This window comes from Dioscorea cayenensis, chromosome 9, assembly GCF_009730915.1.
Source record: "Dioscorea cayenensis subsp. rotundata cultivar TDr96_F1 chromosome 9, TDr96_F1_v2_PseudoChromosome.rev07_lg8_w22 25.fasta, whole genome shotgun sequence".
NCBI lineage: Eukaryota > Viridiplantae > Streptophyta > Magnoliopsida > Dioscoreales > Dioscoreaceae > Dioscorea > Dioscorea cayenensis.
In genome coordinates, this window is record NC_052479.1 from 9,237,238 (window position 1) to 9,256,993 (window position 19,756).

Genomic DNA, 19,756 nt, shown 5'->3' on the forward strand with positions numbered 1-19,756 from the left:
AGGGTACTTTGGAGTCGAGAGTTCTCCTCCCACAATCTTTCTAAGTGAATTAGCAAGTAATTCCATGCTCTTTGCAATCATAGGGAATAGATTTAGGAGAAATCACATTTCTATTCTATATAGGATAGGGGCAATCGTTTTACAAGAAAAGTTGTCTACTTATTGACTACTTGTTAATTCACACAGAGATTTCATAGAGTGGAATACAATCGTGAGATGTCTGTTTCAGTATTGTACTGGATTAGTTACTATTCACCATTGCAAGAGAGGGGTGATATGTTTTAAGATTTTTCTCAGTTCAAATAGGATTACTAGCTAACAACTTTTGTCCTGGACTTTTAAAATTTTAGAGGGATTCTATGCCTGAGCATTTCGTTTCCCCTTGCCTATTCGACTGATTTTACTTTCGTATTCTTGTTTTCTGTTTTTGTTCTCTTGTTCACATTCACACATCACAACTTTTAGTAGGCTAGTTTTTGGAGTTAGGATTAGTACTAGTACTTTCTATTTTTTTTGTGGATCAATACTTTACTCTTGTGCACACTTTACTACTTGATCGACGCGTACGCTTGCTTCTCCGATCAATATATGCTTTTGATATCTAGCACAAAGATGACTTGGTTATTTATATGCAAAGGATTTGATAAGACAAAGGCATCTCAACTATAAACTTGAAAAATCAACCATTACGATTAATGACCATATAAATCATCAACAAAATTAAAAAAAAAATGTAGTAATTCAGTGTATATGAGAGTGCATATGTCAAAGGATGTCATAATGAGATCTGTCCGCTACATAATATTTCACCACTAATTAGGATAAGAATTGTTTGGAAAAGTTCTCAAAAAGTCTTTAAAAATCCACTCTCACTGCATGAAGCTACACTATGCTTGATGATGTCTGCCAAATCATAGCAGAATTTGAACCCCAAGCTAGTTAACTTCATTGAACAAATAATGGAAGGAATTTTTTCATAATGATCTTCAGAGATCCTGCAAAATACAACATATTGGTGACATTTTTACATTATTATAAAGGCAACATATAAACTATACATACATACATATAGATAGATATATTACCTTTTAGGACTGCATGAAGGGTATTTAAATGATAGAATTTCTATTAGCTGAGCCATGGCGCAAGAAGTAGCTGAACAGATATATCTTCCTTCAGCCTCAACATGCTCCATTAGAAATATATGAGCATTGCATATGTCTTCAATATGTACGAGAGGAATTGATCCTAACCTTGCATGCACCGCTGCTAATATGGGGAAAAGCTTTGGGTCACCTGTATATATATATACATTATTAAGGTTTTAGTAAGAAGCCTGTTGTTGTTCCTGTTAGAGCCATAGTTAATTATGTTGTTGTTCCTATTGAAGCCATAGTTAATTATGAATTAACAGAGAAATTGAATTGTACAATTAGAAAACTTAGTTTGATATAACTCCTAATTATTTACGAATTTTTATAGACTAGATTCCAGAATTGAAAAGTATTATATCCATGTGACACAAGCCTAAATTCGGTAAATGGAATTGAGCGGATGAAATTGTGACAAGAGTTAAAAAGGAGATAGAGCCAAAGCCACTATGTTCAGATGGTTAGCGGCACTAATTCAGGTTCTTTGGAGGAGGGAGAAGGCCGCACGACTTCAAAACCCATGTAAAAGTATTAACTCCATAAAAGTTGGGATTTCCTGTACAACACCCACCCCTCTTTCTCTTTCTCTCTCTCTCTTATAACCATACCTTGACTCACCAAGAGCTCCTCTTTGTAAAATAAAATGAAATAAAATAAAGAATATTGGGCATTAAACCACGACCATTTTGCAATCATACTCTCAATTTGTTCTTTGAATATCACATAATCCTATCAAACAAAGTGTAGTCTTCTTCTATATGGATCTCTTTGGTTCTCCTCATGGAGTAGAACTATATATGTCTTACTACTACTTTTTAAAATTTTTTACTCTGATCTTATTATTGCTGGTATTGTTTGTTTAGAGCTTGCAATTATAATATAATCTACTGAAGGGCACTTAGTCTAGTGATATAAGATCACCTCACATGGAGTGAGATGTGAATTTGACTCTTTCGTATAGCAAAGGGTGAGGGCATGTAGCAGTTAACATACTTCTTGTTGCTAGAGCCTGCACATGCACGTCCCCCAGTGGCCTATCCATCTTGTCAAAAAATAAGAAAAAAAATTTTGTGATATGCAGGCCATCTCATGATTCATCCTTACTTTCACATGTAACAACATTTATAATTTGAAATAGTTGTCAATTTGGCTATTCAAATTCATTTGTCATTGGGAGCCTTCTAAAGTTTCATTGGGGTGTTAATTTGACCATTTTGTGAAAAATTTGCATGTAAGTGAAAATTTAGGAGATAAAAGGGAGAAAGATAAAATTTGAGAGAATAAATAAATAACTTGATTATAAGATGTCAAATTAATTTACTCTAAATCATATATTATTATCAATAAAAATAAGTGTTTTTAAGAACCCAGGTTAGTTTTAGTGTTAGAGGTATATGTTGCATAAGCAAGTGGTTACAGATTTAAATTTTTATATATGAATAAACTCATACTGGGATAGGTTTATCCACTACAAAGCTCACCGTATTTTGTCTTACTCTCTGGATCAACCAAAAAAATCTTCTCATAGTTATTAAAATCTCTTATTGTTCCTTGAAATTGTTGCTCTATGCCCAGGTGTGCAACATATTCGGTAGATCTTGTAAACATATTTAATGGCCTTGATATGTTTTATAAAATACAGAAAGTAATCACTTTAACTCTGAATATGGGTGATGTAACCTGAAACAGGAAAAATAAAGTGTCTAGCGGCAAGCTTCTTATAACTACTCACTATTTCCTTTTTCTTTACTTTTTAAACATAAATCACTTATTGAGATTCAGGATAGCTCAAAAATTTTAGGCACCTAAGGTAACCAATAAGAATAAAATAGCAAGGAATTATTTAAAAAGATAAGCATAAATAAACAGAAAATAAAACCATTTTTTATTCTTATAGTTTGCCTATGAATATCTATGCTTGTATTTCGATAATCTTTATTATTGCCTTTGTATTTTATTTTTCTTGTTTTTACTTTTGTTCATGGGAGTGACTTCAGCTGTAGCTAATTATTATACAATCCAAAACACATAATCATCTTATTTACCTCCCCAATTCAAAATATTATTTTGTTTTGCAAACAACTTATGAAATGCTAGTATGACAAGATCCGTTCAATTAGGATAGTTATATCGCAACCTATTTTCGAACTAAACCTTTCATTGATTACAAAAAAAAAAATAAAAAAATAAAATAAAATAAAAAATAAAAAAGTCAAAGTGAAAATTGAAATAAACAAAAGGCAAAAATATAAAAGGTATAATATGAAAATAAAAGTGAATATGAGAGTAAAGTACCGATTCGAAAAAATGAGTTTATCTTGTAAAATTAAACTTTTCATGAACGCCAAACTATAAGAAGATTATTATACCTGTAATAGGCGATAAAAGAACTTGAAGGCTTGTTGGAACATCAGGTGTTAAGAAAGGGCCAGCCACTGTTGGTGGAATAATGGATACTAGATCAATGCCCTTCTCATTTGCAAACTGGAAAGCCTTTTGCTCAGTTAAAAGTTTTGAAAGAACATACACCTACAAATTCGCAAGAGCATCAGCAAACAAAAAAAATTCTTATTAATTATGTCATATATATATAGATAACAAAGTGCAACATTTTAATTTTATTCCACTAAGCACCTTAATAGTTTTAATATATAAATTAAAAAATAAGTTTTAAGTATAGTTTTGGTATTTATACTTTATTGTATTGTTCAGTTTAATTTGGAAACTTTTAAAATGTTTAATATGATATTTATATTTTCTTGTATTTTATCCACTTTTTCAGTGACCATCTACTAAGGTAGCGTTTGGATAGCGGAATAGGGATGAGAATGGGAATGAAAACTTTAGAGAGGGGAATATAAATGAAAACTTTGGGGAAGGGGATGGGAATGAAAACTTTGTTTGGTTGGAGGGGAAATTTATTGGAATTGGGAAAAGTAATGAAAGGATATATGATAAAATTACTTTTATGTCCCTTTAATTTATTTATTTATAAAATATTTTAAATATCAACCTTTAATTTAATTGGTATAATTAATTAATTATTTTAATTTAATTAAGTATATCATTAACAGTAAACATGTTATTTCACATTAATTATCATAATTAAATAACTAAATTAATTTATATTAACAATAAATTAATGTAAATATTATAATTTAATATTCATGATTTGATTCAAAATAAAAAATTATTTAATATATAATGGTTTTTACAATTATTATACTTAAATATTATTATTTAAATATTAATATCTTTATTTGGAATACTATTACATTAATATTAATGTTATATATATATATATATATGATTATATGGGGGTAAAATGGGCATTTTCCCATTACCCCCTCCAACTCATTTATTCCGCCCAAATTGGGCGGAATAACAATTACCCCCCATGGGATAATAAGCTAACCCCATGGAGGGTAATGATTGGCATTGAGAATAGTAAACATGCACACCAAAACATGGATGTACATTGAGAGTAGTAAACATCCCCTTCTAGAAGGGGATGATTACTTCCATCCAAACAGATGGTAAGAGTCAAAGTAATTGGTGATATGTACAATGGCAATCTATCAAGTTGATAAAAATTTATCAAGTTAGCATACTATATGTATTTTAAAAACTTGAAAAAATATTTCAGGTTAAAAAACATAACCAAATCATATGTTAAGAATTGTTTGTGACGTGATCACTATATTGAATATTTAGAAAGTAAAAGAAAAAGTATTGAGAAGTGTAGCAAATTACAAATACCAAAGTTAAATCTAAATTAAACGGATAAAATCATTTTAGTTATTGTACCTCGCAACAATATTTGTTCGCATCCTTGGTATTTAATGTGACTCTCATATTTTGTTATGTTATATTCAATATAGTTTTCATTTGACATATGGTCAAAAGTATATGATTATAATACGTCAACTTCCAACAACTGACAAAAAATTTAAAAATGAAGCAGACAATGATTAGTGGTGGTAAAAATTTGAATCTGGCTAAAATTGGGACGACAACTATTTAACTATTGCTATTAATAAATAAATTTACTATTCTGATTTAGTTCGCTTTTAAATTGTGACAAATCTAACTTGTCCACTTATTTCTTTTAAAATCCAAATTGTCCATATGTCTGAATTTTATATAAATCCTATAAGCTATATTTAAATTCATTCAAGTATTAGACTATATAGAGATGATTTAATCTATGTCAAAAAAATCATGATGTCCAACAATTGAAAATCCAAATCAAATCATGCAATAGTCCAAGTCGTACTAAGTATTAAATAAAAATCATTGTCTTAATAATACAAAATTCAAATAACATGCTAAAATTAATTGATAAGTGCTATTTCATACATATCTTATTGATTATCTTTTGCACTTATGGTCTTCAAGTACTGACAACTATTTAACTATTGCTATTAATAAATAAATTTACTATTCTGAGTTTGGTTCAGCTTTTTAAATCGCTGCACAAGTCTAACTTGTCCATCTTATTTCTTTTAAATCTAAATTGTCACATATGTCGAAACTTTGCTTATAAATCCCATAAGCCATATTTAAATCTCATCTCAAGTATTAGACTATACAGAGTATGACTTTAATCCATGTCAAATACATGTGATGTCCAACAATTGAAAAATCCAAATCAAACTGCATGCAATAGTCCAAGTCGCATTGCTAAGCATTAAATAAAATCATGTGTCTTAATAATACAAAATTCAAATAACAACGCTAAATTAATTGATAAGAATGCTCATTTTGCATACACATGTCTTATTGATTATCTTTTTGCACTAAGTGGTCTTGCAAGAGAGTCTAAGTGGATGATTTGTATTTGATTTGTCCCATTTATACTTTCAAGGCAAGCGCAGCTGGCAGCTCAAGACACCAGCACGAAATCGAGCATGCAGGTACGAAGCAATATTCGAGATAAATACACGCAGCAAGGTACATGCCGACGCACTTTGCTTGTGTATCCCTTTGAGTATTGGAAAATGAACACCTGCGAGAAGACTGCCATGCATATGGCCATGCATCAGACTAAAGTGCACTCCCGCACTAATGTCCTCCTGAGAAGAACTTGTTCGTCGTATATGGTGCACACTCCCATTTATATGATGAACATGCCCATGTACATCTAACAATCTAAACAGCATGGTCCAGAGGAGAACACGGGCTAAAGCAAGACACATACCCGTGCATCTTAAGAGCTGAGAAGCAAACCATCCAGAGATATACATAGCCAGATGAAGAGATACATGACTGTGTACCCTAGGGATCTTGGTTTCGAGCTGTTTAGAGATCTACAGTGGTAAAGTACAAGCCCTTGTACTTGCCTATGTACTTACTCGATTCCGAGTCCGGTATAAAAAGAAAGCTGAAAAAGTTATTCAAAGAGCGAGATTATGGGAAAGTGACTTTTAGATGACGGCTAGGGTTTCAAGGCGATTCAAGGAAGAAAAGGGAGTTCAAAGGAATCATCGGAGTGATGATCCAAGGTAACGACATCGGCTCACATCGATTTCTACTTTTAAAACATTGAGAGGGGATTCTTCTTCCATGAATAGTATTCTAGGGTTTTATTTTTATTGCTTTGTGATGAACATGAACCCCATGGAGGGGTAACTCCTTAGGTGTTTGGATTTGATGTAGCTTGGGATGATTTCATTTTGATATTGCTTTTGATATAGATTTTGTTTGGATTGTTCGGTTCATATATGTTTTATATTGTTGATTTAGAGTAACAAAAGTGGCTATTTCATTTGATTGCATGATTGAGATTGAGGATTCATCACGTGAGATCACTCATAGATGAAGGGAATTAAGAGTGCGCGCTAGAGATGGGTCACTTGTGATTCTTTCGATTAGAGTAGTGTAGCGAGAGCTCCGATTTCTTTTAAGGGTTTCCTAGATTTTTATGCAAATGTGTGAAAGTAGGATTATAAGAGATTCAGCTCTACCATAGGATGGAATTAGGTATTGAAGCGACTCGAGAGAGCACTCAATATACTTTTGAAACCCCTCTGTCCAACAATACTAGGGTCTGATATATATATATATATATATATATATATATATACGTAATTGCAATTACTTCAATTCTAAATTCCCAAGTGAAATCTTATTTAGACACCTTCTTCTTCTATTGATTTCTCACTTCATAGACTATGATTTTATTCCTTTTCATTATAAGATTTTAATTGATTTGACACCTATTGATACTTTGGTCTTGGTTAGATAACGAGGGTAGAGCTAATACTAGTATTATTTAGTCTGTGTGGATTTGATAATTCTACTCACACACACTATTACTTGATGACCCATACACTTGGAGAGTAGTGTGCATCAACATGATACACATCATTAGTATCCAAAAATCCATGTCTTAGTGACACAAAATCATATGTAAAGCTCCAAATATGCAATTTTTAAAGTTATGATCGAGATATGTATAATGTAGCTTAAAAAAAGACCCAAAAGGTTTGAAGTTTTTGGACAATTGGGCTTGGGAAATTGGGCTTAAAATTATAAGCTTTTAAAAATTTAGGGGTATATAGTATGGTTGTCCAAATTTTTTGGGACTGACCCAACCTGGATTTAAATCCAGACAATTAAGCCATGGTCAAAACTCAGCCTACATTAACATAACCTTTGACCATACTCATTGTTAGTTCCGTCTAGGTGCCATGGATTGATGGTCACTCAATATCTCATGGAAGCAACCACAACTGAATTAAAAGAAAAATAACCAAAAAAGAGACACAAGAATTGCTTATCCAATTCAACTTGATAATAGTCCACGTCAGGAGAGTCAAATCAGAACATGAATACACTAAAAGAGGGGAACAAATGTGGGTATAAATTTCTCACTCACCTTCACCAAAAAATAAAATTAGCATCATTGATTGCCCAATGCCCACATTCTCACCCACATTTTTAGGTCTCTCTCCTTGTGGCTACTTAAATTTTCAAATCATGGTTTTATATAGGCGTCTCTACATCCTTTAAATAGTACCCTTTTTGTTTAACAATCTTCAGGGCTATTTACATTAAGTACCGTCCAAACCTAGTAGTTGCAACTTTGGTAGACTTGTAAAGTTGTCCTTCTGCTGATCTTAACTGAGTTCTAGATTTTGTTGCAATGTGACCTCAAGATGCCTCCAACACTCTTGGTTGTGTTTGAATCGAATGCTATCGAATCCTTTTTATCTCGGCTTGTCAGCAACTAGTCGAGCTCATTATACATGGTCTAGTCAGTAGTATTTTTTTCAAGGGTCGCAACCCATACTAATTAAATATAGCCTTCAACGATCTTAGATATCTTCAAGTTTTCTACCATTTTTGATCTCTAAGTCATCCAAGTTTAGTTTTCACAATCTTCTACTTACTAAACTTGATCTTTCATTAAACCAAGTTTGGTTCTTCACAATCATGTCTTCAATCTTTACCATATTTAGTCTTATCTCTAAATTGTTGTATGCATATTTAGCTTCATCTTTAAATAACTCCTTCCAGGTTTGAGCTTCAAGTTGTCTCCCCAAATATAGATTGTGTTTTCATTTAACCACTTATCAAACTAGGCTTCTAATGTAGTCTTTTTATTTTAACTTGACCTCCAACTAGTTGAACCGTTGCCTAATTTTGTTTTCTCTTACTTTCTCCTCAAGTAGAGATCATCCTTGACTTTTATGGCTCTTCCAAAGATAGCTTCTTCTTTAATAGTCTTTAGCCCAAAATAACTTTGCTACATCATCCAACGCCATGTCATCATGATCATCACATTACCTCATGTCATGTCAGCATGAACTCTAATTGACTATGTGTGTCAAATGATGCCAATTTGGAATCTGAGCATTAACGATCTCTTTTTTTTTCTTTTTTTTTTGCATTATTTGACACAACATCTTCTATAAGACTGACAAAAGTTACAACTAAGTTACAATAGCTAATAGGAAATATAGATGACTAGACTAACTCAAACCAGACTGTCTAAGGTATATCATCTAGTTGCTACACTACAGAGTATGAGAAGAATATGAAATTTTAAATTAAATTGGCACTAGAGACTACCAATCTTTTAATCAGTTAATCGCCACAAAACAAATATTAACAAAATAGAAACTATAAACAAAACAGACTTTAATAGAATATAAATGACACAAAACACCTCAAGGCTAAAACTAGGTTCGTCTAAAGCTCTTTGTCCTCTTTTGTGACTCATGATGCTAAAGAAAACCTTCTCCTCTTTGTTGATGCATAATAGGTTGTCATTTCCCCTTCATATTAAAACTGCCAACTTTTCAAACTTACTTTCTTTTATGTCTATGGACCTGTAGAATAACTTAAACATTTTTTTTTCTTGCCAATCAGAAGTAGTTTAAAAAATAGCATTGATTGTTTGCCCTCCATATCTTCAAGTTGCTTCTTTAGTAACTCATAGTCATCCTTAAAAAGGAAACTTGATGCTGCAACTTTAGAGTCAAAAGGTGGAGGTGGTGACATTCTCCCTAGTAAATCCACTTTCTTCCTATAAGTAAAAGTTTGGGAGATATGTTCAACTTTTTTACGCTTAATATAGTCGCAGCCTTGATAGATGGTACTCCCCGTTGTAACAGAAACTGCGAAACCAACACTAGATATCCAAGATGAGTACATGTACTACTACTCTCGCCCTTCTTCACAATGTTCTTAAAAAGAAATTTACCCAAATTAAACTTTTTCTAGTCATAATTACATTAAAAAAAATGCTTTCATTTATTTGGGAAAACTTGAGCTGTATGTTATGGACAACTAATTGAAGATGCCTACCCTGAAAACTGAGGTTTTCTTTGACATTCCTGGTAACTTAGGTTGATGCTTTTTGCTCCCCTTTTTTCATAGATCTTGTACATTTCATTGAAGGTCTTTAGCTAACTGAATTTTCTTCCACATCTATTTCTGGATCCGAAACAGGTTTTCTTTGTAGTTTCTTCTTAGCTTTCTTGCTCTTTTGACTTCTCAGTGTTGGCCCTAATTTTCTCTTCCTAGATAATTTTCCTATATTAGATATGAGTGGAACATCATTAGAGTGATATGAAATACTTGGAGATGCAGTAGGGGTTGCAACTTGTGTTGGGGCAAATTCTTCTTCTTCCGGGTTCTCTTTAGAGAGATTCATATCAGCGATAACTTCTTTTAATATCACATCTAGTTCTTCCTCACTGTTGTTGGATTCATCATCAATAGAGGAATTTTCAGATTCTTACTCTTCTTCTTTGGTTGCTTGTTGGGTTATAACACCTTTTGCTTTTCAATGTCTTTCTTGTCTGAATTTTACTTGTTCTAGCCCTGTACATCATCTATGTGTGAAGAGGAACCTTACATTTTCCTCTACCTTCCTTTCTTGAGTTCTTTTGATGTTGATCCTCCTTTCTTGAATTCTGTTGGGAGTATGTCAGTCATCCAATTGTATGGATCTTTTACCTTCAATGCGCTCTTAAGAGGATGATCTCCTATAGGGTTTCCTGAAGAGTCTTCTTCTACATTCTTGGGTGGAAATGCTATTGTGCTCTCTTCCTTAAATAACTTTGGCTACTTAGACAACCACTCATATGGTGCAATATGATCTTCTTTGGTTGCAAATGGGACTGTCTCATCTTTAAATTCTTTTGGTTGCTAGGGAACTATGGCCAGCGCCATTAGTCCATGTGTTATGTTCTTTGTAGATGAACCTCTTGATGGCGTAGATCGTTCTTCACTCTTTGCTTGTTGATGTGATTCTCCAACCATTTCTGTTTGCTCGGGCTTTCTATGAGAAAACTCAAGAAAAGAAGCCGTTAAAAAATAACAAGCTCTTCTTCACACATAGATGATGTGCAAGGTTAGAACAAGTCAAAAGCAAACAAATAAGTGGTTGAAAAGGCAGAAGGTGTTGCAACCCAACAAGCAATCGAAGAAGAAGAGCAAGAATATGAGGTTTCTTCTAATGATGAATCCACCAATAATAAGGAAGAACCAAATGCGATATTCAAAGAAGTAAAAAAGGAACCCATAAGAAGAATAATGTCGCAACACTAGTTGGTAACCCCACCAGATCTTTAGCCACATCGGATAACTCTGATGATGTTTACTTATTACCTGTGTAGGAAAATTATCCAGGAAAAAAAATCATGGCCAACATTGAGAAGTTAAAAGCCCAAGAAACCTAATTAGAAGTCAAGATGAAAACATTTCTTGGATCCAGAAATAGATGCAGAAAACAAGTGGTAATTAAAAACTAAACGCAACAATAGAGTCAACCTCTACAAATAAGTTTGTTAGCGATGCTTTAAAAAAGAAATAGAATATTGTGATTGCTTAGGGTATCATAGTAAAAAGGACAATTGATCTCGACTTATCAGCATCTAGCTGAACCCCTTATGGTCTCGTTAGCAATATCCACTCAAGAGTCACACCACTATGGCTCGTATTTACCATACAAATATTATCTTCAACAATCTCAAAGATCTTCAAGTCTTCTACCAATCTTGATCTCACCTATGTTTAGTCTTCATAATCTTCCATTCATCAAAATTTGGTTCTTCACAATCATATTTTTAATCTTTATCATATTTAGTCATATCTCTAAATAGCTTCATCCGTATTTAGCTTCGTCTTTAAATAATTTTTTCCAAGGTTGGGCTTCAAGTTGCATTTCCAAATACAGATTATATCTTTATTTAGCCACTTACCAAACTAGGCTTCCAAAAATAGAACTTGATCTCCAAGTAGTTGAACCATTGCCTAATTTGGTTTACTCTTACTTTCTCCTCAAGTAGAGATTATCTTTATAGCTCTACTAACGATAGCTCCTTCTTCAATAGGCTTTAGCCCAAAATATCTTTGCCATATCATCCAAACGTTGTCATCATAATCACCACGTCACCTCATGTCTGTTAGCAAGAACTCCAATTGGCTCTATGTGTTAAATAATACCAACTTGGAGCCCTAACGCTAATTTCCATTTTATTCTAGGCTGGATAGAGTAATAAATTGGATTTTACCACAATAGCATCTTATAAGTTGTTTGGGAAAAAAACAAGCAAAATCTACTCTACTAAAGTGATTAATTTATTGACAAATACTGCACTTAATTAACCGTCTATCAAGAAAAGAGATTGGTGGCTAGTGAATTTACCCATCCACTTGGCCTTTTCTTCCAAACAAGATTGGCTGGATTTAGGCATGATTCATCAACTTTGTGTATCCACTCTCCATTTTCGTCTTTGGCAGTGATGGTACTTATGGACGATGTGAATATCACCCTCTTAACAGACCCAACTTTTGAACAAGATTGTAGTAGATTAGTTGTTCCTTTCAATGCAGGCTCTAGCATGCTTGATTCTACACCAATAATTAATCAAAAACTCTGAAGTGTTATGATCTATGAAAATTACTATAAACTTGAACAAAAATAAATTATAAGAATAAAGTTGTTTACGGTCAATATAATATACTTTAATGTTTATTTCCTTTCTTGTATTTTCCAAACATTTAATACTATCCTTTATTTGTTTACTTGGTTTAGTTTGATCCTAATAGTTTTAATTATTCAATATAGTTATTACTCGACATATGTAGAACATATGATAATTTCATTGACTTTTTTTAGATTGACATGAAATTTACTATGGAAATGGATGATGTTACATCCTGCTAACCTAAGCTGATTTTGCTATTTTAAAATCTCTTGAGTTGTTCTTAAAACTATAATATTTCAGATTGAAAAGATTGATAAAATAATTAAATATGTTGGATCAAATGTAAAGTGAAAGTCATATCGAGTATTTTGAAAGAAAAGGATTAAAAACAAGCCAAATTAGGAAAACTATATTGAACATTTTGAAAGTACAATAATGAAAATGACTATTCTAATTATATGCCGCAAATAAAAGGTAAAAATTTTGAATGGATACCGTTACCGAAAGAGTACCATGGGGATTCCAGGGGAATGTAATAATATTTACGTTGGATTGCGACATCAACTTTTGTCCGCCATATGGGATATGATATGTTATCAAAGAGAGATATGTGGCTATTCTTATTGGCACATTACATGCCATGTCAATCCGTCAAACTGGTTTATAAGAGTGGCCGCATGATTCTTTTTAATGATGTGACGTGTCTACATATGCAGATGACGTGATGAAATGGTGTTAATGTGGCAAATCTGATGTACATGTCATTAAATTCTCTTCGGAATCCTTTTGGTACTTTTCTGGTGAACACAAATTAAACTTAAGTAATCAAAATAATACAAATTAAAGTTTGACTATTAAAATAAAAAATAACTATAGTATAATATTCACTCAAAAAAATTACCCAGCAAATAAACCAAGTTAATTTTATAAACCGACCATTATGGGTTAAAATTATTCAAATTTTTATAGCCATAAAAACTATTTATTCGCAGTACTCAGCTAGTACCCATGTTACAGTGGGTATATGTGTTGTTATGGTCCTTTGTTATTCATGGCTCATTTTGATGGACTGTAATGGGTTTTAATTATAAATTGCAATTTTAAAATTTTATGAATTCAAGCATATAAAAAGTATTAAATTAGTAGAGTTAATAAATAATAAGTAATAAAAAAGAAAATTTTTTACATACCCCGTTGTACAGGCTGGTGCTTGCTAAGATAGCTTTTGGCAGGGTATATTAGCAATAACACATGATTGTAGGTAGAGATTTCCATAGGCTGGGCCCGGTCCGGTCCGGGCAAAAACATAATAATAATAATAATAATAATAATAATAATAATAATAATAATAATAATAGTGACCATGCTTATCTAAGCCTGACCCGGTTATTAGGGACTATACTTTTGTCCAAGACACATTTATATTTTTAAACACATGATTAAAGGCCTCACTAACCTACCCAAATTTAATTTTTAAAACAAAATAAAAAAAAATTAAAACGTAGTAAAAAATAAAGTTTACACTAAAAAAAAAAACAGTTTAATAACAAATTAAATCTAAATGAGTTTTGATAAAAAAAATTAAATTATGTTAGAGTTTTACTTGTTTAAGTTAAGGCATACAAATAATTATTTAAATTTATTATAAATAATTATAAATTAAAAAATTATTTATTTTATTTTTGCATAATTTGATCCATTCCTGAAACATCATTAATAACATCTGTCCCATTTTTCAAACAAAGCTTTTCTATGTACATGGCCCAAACAATAGGCCTAATATTTTTGTCCTAACCCACTAATTTTTTAGTAGGGCTATTAAATTTTTTTAGCCAGGCCATTAGACAAGTCTACGCAACAATCCTTCACTATTGTTCTGTTACATATTTAAAATAAAATAATTTTTTGTCACATATAAATATATATATTTAAAATATCTTTTAAAATTCCAACTATCTACCTGTTTTACAAGTGAAAATGGGAACCATCTATTTCACCAATGAAAATGAAGGGATGCTTTTGGTTCATTAATATCGATATATTACCACCAGAATGAGATTATCACAGAATGCTGATCGGAACGTTATACGCTCGAGAATGTTGTGCAGTAATGCTGAGATTACCATATTTTGCGTTGAGAATTTATATTATCGTTAATCTTTCACTGACTCATGCTTTAGTTGGTCAGGTAATCACCCTCGAGACATGTCAAATTTACTAAAATACCCTTACATATAAAATTTTGAATTATATCATTTAAAGTATTTAGATAAATAAATAATTAAATTATAATATTACAAATTATTTTTTTACAAAATTTTAAAATACCTTTGTATTTACCAAATTACCCCTAAATATAAAATTTTGAAAAACATAATTTTAAGTATTTAGATAAATAAATAATTAAATTATAATATTAAAACTTATTTTTTCACAACTTTTTAAATTATTTTTGTATTTACCAAAATACCCATGCGTGCAAAAATTTGAAAAACATAATTTAAAGTATTTCGATAAATAAATAATTAAATTATAATATCAAAAATAATAAGGGAAAATAAAAACTAGGGTTTTGATAATGAGTGTTATAAAGAATTAGATTAAATGAGTAGGGGCATAATTGGGAAAAAAATATTACACATTACCACCAACTTGGTAATCTGGATGGACATTACCTATTTTGGTGGTAATCAAATTACCACCTTATTTAGTAATTTCTCACTATTGGTAATCTAACATTACCACTACTAGAGTAACCAAATATAGTAATTCTAAACACATTACCACAACGATTTCCCAGTAAAATTTTTATATTACCACGAACCAAACGTCCCTTAAGGATAATCAGACCATCTACCTATATCCTCCGGCATATTATGGGTGGGTGGGTGACCATGGGTAAGCAAGTTTGAGGCATCTTTGTCAATTCTAATTGCATCAAAGTCTAGGGGTCAAAATCACTTTTTCCCTAAATTATATATAAATTTATTTGTTAGATAATTAAAAAATAATTATGAGGGAATTACCAATATTTTGGTTTGCATCACAATTGAATTCCATTGAAGCTGCCACATGAAATACTCCAATACATCCCTTCACTGCCTCATCAAAGCTTCCTTCCTCATCCAAATCTGCTTTGAAAATCTTTAACTTGCCATTGCCTCCCAAGTTTGATAGAACTTGCCTTGCTTTATCTAATAACAATTCCTTTCATAAGTCAAGCATGTCATATAAGTTCAAATATATAAATGATTATCATTATTAACACACGAAATTATTTACATTTATATAATTTATGTTTGAGAAACCTGAAAAGTTTGTTTTAGGTTGAAATTTGGCCAAAACCGAAAACATGATCAACACCTTGATCTAACACCATAGTTTATGTTGATGATATTCTTATTTAGGCACTAATAATTCTATTTATTTAAAGTTTAATCCTTGAAGTAGGAATTGAGTTCAAAAATTAAGAGTTTTTGTTTGCTTCGATTTATTCCTGGATTGAACATTAAATCTTCTCATGGTAGAGTATGGTTATCCCAAAGAAAGTATATTTGATGTCATCTCTTCCGTACATAAAATACTTAAACATTACTCTATGTCAAAATCAATATTATAAAATAATAACTCACTTAAAAGAGGTTGATCTAGGTACAAGAACTTGTATGGGTCACTTAAATAATAGGTTTCAAACTCAAACCCTTATCGACGAAAAAAGAACATGTGAAGTTTCAAATTTTTTTTTAAAAAAAAACATGAAAATCTCACAAAACTTGGCGTTTATTAAAGGTGAGAATTCTCATCCCTCAAAGATCTAATAGAAAAAATAAATCTTCATACAAAATAATGGAACCCCTTTTACAGTGGCAGTTTGGGTTCTACTAAAATTGAATATAATGATTGAAATACCCATACTAAAATTAAAAATGTAATGATTAAAATACTTAAGCCTAAAAAAAATAAAAATATAATAATAATAATAATAATAATAATAAGACAAAATAAAAAGAAAAACAAAAAGAGTAAAAAGTAAAACAAGTTCCTGATTAACCTAAAATCTATTTTATATATATGTTTGACGCTAGTCCTAGAGAAAGATATACAACATTAATATTTGCATTGTCTCAATCAAAGCTATGTCTCCTGCTAAATTTATTTGATTCTAATTCGGTATTCGATCTAACTTGGAAGTTAGATACAAGTCCACTGTAAGAGTTTGGTATCTCTCATTCTCAACCTTAATTATTTTGCAACAGGGTCACTAGGGATTTTGAGGTTTTCATTTGTTTTTGCTATAAGTTTGGTATATCTTTTCATTCTCTTAGCAAATTAATAGCCATCTTTACAATTTTTCTACAAAACCAAACCTAACTGATTTCGACCTATGTTGTGTGCATGTGTTCATTCTTATCCAGTTTAAGGGGGAAGTGCTGATTGAATTGGTTTTTTTTAAAGATAAAGTAAACATATCACATGTTAAAATTGTCCACCATCAAAAATCGATCATTCGACTCGTACCCACTGACCTGACGATTGAGGGGATTGAGTAACAAATCCGTTTCCATAGCCAGTGATCTTTTTTAACACTTTTGTGTTTGTGCCTTTTGAACCCCGATTAATAAAAATTCCCATAAATTGCTTTCATAGTAGAGTTTGTACTATCAGATAAAATTTCTTTTTGGTGCTAATTGAAACTCTCTCAAATAAATTAAGAAAAAGAAACTAACACTGCGATTTATATGTGAAAGTACTATAAACAAGTCCTTAATATAGTAACTCCATAATAGTTCACCAAACAAGTACACCGAGTTAGATGACTTTTGTCGGAGGATCACCTAACAAGTAGGTCCACCAAGTTAGATCACTCTTTACCAAAAGATAACATAACAACAAGGACATTGAGCACCATGAGTGCACCAAGTTAAATGACCCTATTGCAAATGTCAAGAAAGAAAACTAGTGTTCTTGGATGGAAGAGTGCTTGCAACGTAATTCACGTACCACGAGATAAAATTCGTGATTTTGCGCACTATCTATACTGTCGCACTTATCACATTTATATATATTAAAAAAAATCAAATTATATATTTATAAAATTTGTGTAAGGAAGAGCAAAGGGAAAATCATAATATGAATATGAAAATGAAAATTCACTCATCTAATACTTTGCTTGATGAGTTAGTTATATTTTTCAAGCAAACACCACGAACTTTCCTCACCAGCTACTCTCGTATGATGTAGTTATCAGAATAAATACATTGATTACTTAATTTAAAAAAAATATTAATACTAAAAATGCTTAATTACACCTTAACGTTAACCTTTTGTTTATTTTCCCTACCTCTGAAAACGGAGGAATAATGATGACGGTGGGGAAAAAAAGAAAAAAATATTAATAACCCAAAATAATAGAGTAAACATGCACACCAAGATAATATTAACTTCGTAAGTGTCACTCATGTGAATACATACTTATTATTAATTAAAAAATAAAATAGTATTTCTGCAAGAACAAGATTATATAAAGTATAGAAAAAATTCCATCCAAAAACAATACTAAACAAAGTTTTCCTAAGATACTGAAACAACATACCATAAAAATTTCTACAAGAGTCTTGATCTATATTCATTTTCCGGAAAAACTCAAGACAAGGAAATCAAGTTGAAAAACAACCATGTTGTAACCTTCATCTTCATCATCTTCAGCAAAACATGCACACATATATATGCATCTATAATTAAAAACCTAGAACTATGTATGTATATATGTGCACATACTTCATCTTGTTAATGGCAAAAGACTAAAATGAAAAGGGAAGCAGAAATAGAACCTAAATCTCTGGCAGTGGCATGAACCAAATAGCCCTTCTTGAGAAGTGACTGAACCAGCCATGAACCTATGTATCCTGTTGCACCAGTCACACACATGGCCATAGCATCTCCATGATGAAAGCTTGCCATCTTCTCAAACCTTCTTGTAAGTTTATGATGCCAACTGAGGGAACTCAGAGAAGAGGTGAAGGGATGGCATTAAGAAGTTTGACCAAGATTCAAGCCAAGAAATATGGTACACGTGGAGATGGTGGTGATTAATGTATTGGGTTTTATTAATGGCTTTACATTAGTCTATATTGCCATCTTTGGTTGACCTTGTTTGGTGAAATGCGCCATAATTTAATATGAATTTGAATTGATCTGATTCTGAAGGTTATCTTATGGGCTTCACCTCTTGGGCTACATGCCTTCTCTCCGCGCGCTACCATTGTTGGATTTTTAATAAAATAGTATCGTGGGTTCCACATTTTAATGTGGAGTACTATTACATTAAAAACCTTAAGTTAATGATGTGGACCCTTTTTTTTTTAATTTATTTAAATTTATCTCATTTTCTTTCTTTAGTGGATGTGGGATTAAAGTTCAACCGGTCTCTGTCCGGTTGTAAATTGTTTCTTTCTTTATGTTTTTTTCACTACAAGCCCCATCTTTGGTCTTTTTTTTTTAATGTCCGGATCATCATCCTCACCGAGTCTCTGGAGTTCAGGTCTTGGGCCACATGCCTTTTATTTTATTTTATTTTATTTTGCTTCTTTATTTTCTTTCTTTATTTTTTTTTTGAATTGGGTCGTTAGATCTGTGTGCTATTAAGATAGTAGCTCTGATACCACTATTAGGTCTTTTATAAAATGACATGTGTGGGTCTCATATTTTAATATGGAGTCCTATTATACTAAAAACCTTAACAGTATGTTTGTATGGAGGTAATGAATCCGCTCACCCATTAATCCTATGCCTACGTTTTGATGTAGCCAATAACGGATTAAAATTCAAATTGAGGGTAAGTAGATGGCCGCTATACGTTAATCACATGACTGGCAAAATTGAACTGTTTGGAAGGGAATAACATGAGAAATGTTATCTTTACCCTTGCTTTTCACTTTTTTCATTGATTATGACACACACTCCCAAGTCCTAACATTTTCACTCGCTACTAAACCAAGACAAACATAGATTGGAGAAGCAATGGTGTCTTGGAAGGCCCAGATCCGAGAATGAGTAGTGGCATCTAGTGCGGTTTTGGAGATACAACATCTTGTAAAGGTTATAAGAAAAGATCTCACATCTTCCTTAGTGTAAGTCTATTTTTCTTCTTTTTTCTTTTTC

General features: G+C 31.7%; 1 protein-coding gene across 1 annotated transcript; it reads right to left on the minus strand.

Moving 5' to 3' along the window:
* Nucleotides 1-746: 746 nt before the first annotated feature.
* Nucleotides 747-18,662, minus strand: LOC120269317 (dihydroflavonol 4-reductase). The gene is made up of 6 exons (XM_039276651.1): nt 18,427-18,662; nt 15,622-15,789; nt 12,313-12,518; nt 3,521-3,680; nt 1,086-1,296; nt 747-995 (listed from the first exon to the last, which is right to left on the minus strand). The coding sequence occupies exons 1-6, from the start codon at nt 18,554-18,556 to the stop codon at nt 845-847; spliced, it is 1,026 nt and encodes a 341-aa protein (XP_039132585.1). The 5' UTR covers nt 18,557-18,662; the 3' UTR covers nt 747-844.
* Between the last annotated feature and the right edge of the window lie 1,094 nt (nt 18,663-19,756).